At 53.8% G+C, this 4,661-nt stretch overlaps 1 protein-coding gene across 1 annotated transcript in view; it reads right to left on the reverse strand.

Moving 5' to 3' along the window:
• TNRC6C (trinucleotide repeat containing 6C) overlaps window positions 1-4,661 on the reverse strand; it is a 39,970-nt gene that overhangs the window by 2,647 nt on the left and 32,662 nt on the right. Inside the window, exons 18-21 of the mRNA XM_014531731.1 lie at window positions 3,690-3,884; window positions 3,162-3,232; window positions 2,508-2,647; window positions 6-127 (exon numbers count right to left, since the gene is read on the reverse strand). Of these exons, the coding sequence (XP_014387217.1) occupies window positions 6-127; window positions 2,508-2,647; window positions 3,162-3,232; window positions 3,690-3,884 (528 nt within the window). The remainder of the gene's footprint in view (window positions 1-5; window positions 128-2,507; window positions 2,648-3,161; window positions 3,233-3,689; window positions 3,885-4,661) is intronic.

The following is a 4,661-nucleotide window of genomic DNA, read 5'->3' on the forward strand; positions in this document are numbered from 1 at the left end:
CTGGCTGGTCCCGCTGCTGGACTGCCAGCTGGAGGTGGGCGGCAGCGCCTGGCCTTGCGCTAGGAAACGGTTCACTTCTTCTTCGCCAGCAAACTCGGCCAAGATGGTAGTGTTTCCCAGAACACACCTGAGAGAGAGAACAGCAACAAAACTGAGATCCAGAGTTCTGAAAAGATAAACAAAACCAACAAGCCTTGCATGAGACTAAGAAAAAAAGAGCGAAGACTCAAATAAATACAATCAGAAACGAAAGAGGAGACATTACAGCTGACACCACAGAAATACAGGATCTGAGAGATGGCTGTGGACAACCATATGCCAACCAATTGATAACCTGGAAGAAATGGATAAATGCCGAGAAACACACGACCTACCAGGACTGAATCATGAAGAAACAGGAAACCTAAACAGACCAATAACCAGAACTGGCACCGAAAAGCCCAGGACCAGCCGGTTTCACTGGTAAATTTAGGAGAATTAACGCCCATCCTCTTCAAGCGCTTCCAGAACTGAAGAGGAGGTAATGCTCCCAAACTCATTTTATGAGGCCAGTATATCCTGATACCAAAGGCAGACAGACACCAGAAGAAAACTACCCCTGGTTATGGAACGTGGATGCAAAATTCTTCATGAAGTATGAGCACACCACACCCAACAGCACACTGGAGGGTCAGACCCCAGGACCCCGTGCGCCTCCTCCCTGGGGTGCAAGGACGGTTCCCCATCTGCAAGTCAATAAATGTGACATCACAACAGAATGAAAGGTCAACATCACACCATACTCTGAGTAGATTTAGAAATAGCATTTGACAAAACACACCATTCTTTCATGATAAATGTCCTCAACACACAGGGTATAGCAGGACATCACCAAGGCCACAGGACACAACGAGCAGAGGTGGAAAACTTTCCTCCAAGATCAGGAACCAGACAAGGGTGCCCACTCTCACCACTTCTATTCAACACAGCACTGGAAGTCTTAGAGCAATCAGGCAAGAGAAATAAATAAAAGGCATCCAAATTGGAAAGGAAGAAGTAAGACTATCATTGTTTGCAGATGACACGATCTTATACATAGAAAATCCTAAAGACTCAACCAAAAGACTGTTGGAACCAACCAATGAATTTATTAAAGTTGCAGGATATAAAATCAACAAACAGAAAACAGTTGCATTTCTATGTCCTAACAATGAAATTCTGATCAAAAACAAAAAACAAACAAAAAACCCCCACCCCATTTACAATTGCTAAAAACAATAAAAACATTTAGGAATAAATTTAACCAAGAAGTAATAGATCTGTACAATGAAAACTACAAGACTTTGATGAATAAAATCGAAGAAGATACAAATGGAAAGATATCCCATGTTCATGAATCAGAAGAATTAAAATAGTTAAAATGTCTATACAAACCACAGCCATCTATGGATTCAATGAAATCCCCATCAAAATACCAATGGCATTCTGCACAGAAATAGTAAAAACAATCCTAAAATTTGTATGGAACTACCAAAGACGCTGAATAGCCAAAACGATACCGATAAAGAAAAACCAACCTGGAGGCATCACATTTCCTGATTTCCCATACACTCCAAAGCTCTAGCCATCAAAACAGCATGCTCCCGGCATAGAAATGGACAGACCAATGGAGCAGAACAGAAAGCCCAGAAACAGACCCCCACATCTACAGTCAACTAATACTCGACAAGGGCGCCAAGAATGTTCTGGAGAAATCAGTCTCTTCAGTGAGCGGTGCTGGGGAACTGAATCGCTACATGTAGAAAGATGGAGTTGGATCTCTAGTTCAGATCACCCATAAAAATTAACTCTAAATGAGTTAAAGGCTTAACACTAAGACCTGAAGCCATAAACTCCTAAAAGAAAACATAGGAAAAAGCTCCTTGACATTGATCTTGGCAGTGATTTTTTTGTATATGACAACCAAAACACTAGCAACAAAGGCAAAAATCAACAAGTCCGACTATGTAAAACTAAAATCTTCTCAAAGCAAAGGAAACCATCAAGAAAGTGAAAAGACAACCCATGGAATGAGGAAAAGGACTTGCAAACCATCTGATAAGGGCTGCTGGGCTGTCCACGCTCTCCGGGGCCTTTCCCTAGTGGAGGGCGTGGCCACAGCAACTCAGCAGGAGACACGGACACATCGCAAGACACCTGCTCAGGGTGGATTGTCTCCTCAAAGCACATGCTGAAGACCTAACCTCCAGGACTTGCAGGTGTCCCTGTATTTGGAGGAAGGTCTTTAAGGACAATGAAGGTGGAATGAGGACATCAGGGTGGCCCTCGCCCACTGTGGCTGCTGTCTTTGTAAGAGGAGGTATTTAGACACGGACATCCTCAGACAACCCCGTGAGGACACAGGGAGAGGGTGGCCGTCTGCTCGCCAAGGAGAGCGTCTCGGAAGGAACCAGCCCTGCTGACCACGAGACCGTCAATGTCTGCGCCTGTGGTGCTGACACGGGGCGGCGAGTGCGGGAGGGACGTACATGTGCAGGGACTTCTGGGCCTTGGCGGCTTCCTCCTTGGAGCTGTACCGGACCACGGCGTTGCCTTGCGTCAGGTTCAGGTGGAATGTGATGAGCGGCCCGTGCTGCAGGCACAGCGTCCGGAGGGTGGAGCCATCGATCTGAGGGGGGAGCAGAGGGGACGGTAACGAGCTTCCTGTGGCTTCTCCCAGTACGTTCTCCAAAGAAAACGGGCATGAATTCCGGCGCACTGAGTGCCGGGAACGTGCTGTTCTGCAAGGGGCTCACTACCCTTCCGCTGCTCTGGGCTGTGGAATCTACATCCCTGGGGCCTTTCGGCTGCTTGATGGCACCACCCAGAAGGAGCAAGCCGTTCTGGCTCTGGTCCCTCAGCAGAGCGCACCACACAGGCCTGCGGTTCCCGGCAGCCTGGGGCCCGAGACCCGGGAGGGCACAGGCCAAGGCCCTCGTGGGTGGGGACAGGTGAAGGCGGGCAACTGTTTACAGAGGTACAGTTTCCGAGCCTCTAAAGAATAAAAAGTGAACACCTTTCCAGGAACACGGCTACCAGACTCCTGGGCACACCCCCTCCTTGTTGCCCACGTCCCCTCCGGGCCTGAGGGAGGGCGCCCAGCACCGAGTCTGTGCCATGGGACACCGTGCCCCCCACGGTACCTGGGGCGTGAGGTTGCGGAGAACGAGCCAGCTGCTGGTCCTTCCTGAGGTGTCGGTGCTCCAAGCAGAACCTGCACAGACCGGGGGAGAATCGGTCAACTCCTCCCCAACCGTTTCTCAGCCCGCGGCGGCAGAGGGCGCCCGCTGGAGCCACAGCGTGCGGCTCGGGGGGTGCTCACACTGGGCCTGTCTTTGGCCGGAGAGCCGGGGCTCCAGGGCAGTGTGGTGGCAGCACGTGTCAGGGTGGAACGGAGACCTTGTGCTGGTTGACAGACACGCCCGGGACCCTGTGGCCCTGGATGTGCTGCGACACCACCTCCCACGCCCTGTGGGTGACCCCCAGCGCCACGCTGACAACACTGGCAGCTGGAGCTGGGCCGGGAGAGTCCGGGGCACCCTGACCCCTGAAAGCCCTCTCAGGGTCCAGGGGTGGGGCCGGGTTCCTCAAAGGAGCTGCAGGCTGTTCCTAGATGGTGAGCAGAGCAGGGGGGGGCCCCCCCCCACCCCCGCGCGGGAACGCATGCGTACCCGAGGAGTAAGAGCTGGTCCAGCCGAGGGGGCTGGCTCCCCAGGTGGAGGAAGGCTTGGGATTGGTCAGCCCCGGAGGTGGCCTCGTGGGTGCAGTAGTGTTTCTGGGCACCTTCCACAGCTCGTGAGACAGAGAGGCTTGCGTGTGGGAGGCGGGGCCGGAGGACCACGTCGATTTCATGTCTGATAGTTTACCTAGAAGGATAGCAGGACAGGCACCTTGAGAGGTCAGTGCAGCGTGTGGGACTCTCGCAAGGGGCTCTGGCGTCGCCGACCGTGGGGAAGAGAAGCACCGAGGAAAGCCCACGCGAACCCCTGCGCTGTTCTCTCCAAGCCCTGCCTGGACGCAGGGTGCCTCTGACCAGCGTTCCTGAGACTTAACCAGTTTGCTAAATGTGCTCTCCAGCCTGCCTTGCCTCGTCACAGCACGCGCGTGCACATGCAGAGGCCACCCACAATGCCCCAGGGCTCCGGCGACCGGGCAGCACCAGACGGTCCCGCAAGCACCTGGCAGGAAGCTCTGCTCTGCACCCAGCAATCCCGCTTCTTTCCGACGTCTTTTATCCCAGGACGGGCAGTCGTCCCCTTCTCCACAGCCCTCCAAACCCGCTGGCACAACCCTGCTGCCACACCGACGAGATGGGCAGCGAGGGCCGGGTCCTTCTCCACTGTGCCTCCCCCGCGCACCCCTACCCTCCAGCCCTGCCCCGCCCCCACCAGAAGCCGCTGCATGGAGACGGAGGAGGGTGGGGCACTGCACAGGAAGGGTGGCCGTATCCACACCGGCACTCTCCCAACCCAGACACACTCAGAGGCCATCCCGGTAAAGAACAGACCGCATCTCTCCCGCGTGTCACAGTGGAAGTGAGAGACCTAACCCCATGTGTTGGGGACGGTCTGAGTGTTCTTGTGAGTGATGAGCACCCGGGGGGACCTGGCTGTCCTTCACCTGGAGTGTGAGCATCAGCCTCC

This window comes from Myotis brandtii, unplaced genomic scaffold (genome assembly GCF_000412655.1).
Source record: "Myotis brandtii unplaced genomic scaffold, ASM41265v1 scaffold825, whole genome shotgun sequence".
NCBI lineage: Eukaryota > Metazoa > Chordata > Mammalia > Chiroptera > Vespertilionidae > Myotis > Myotis brandtii.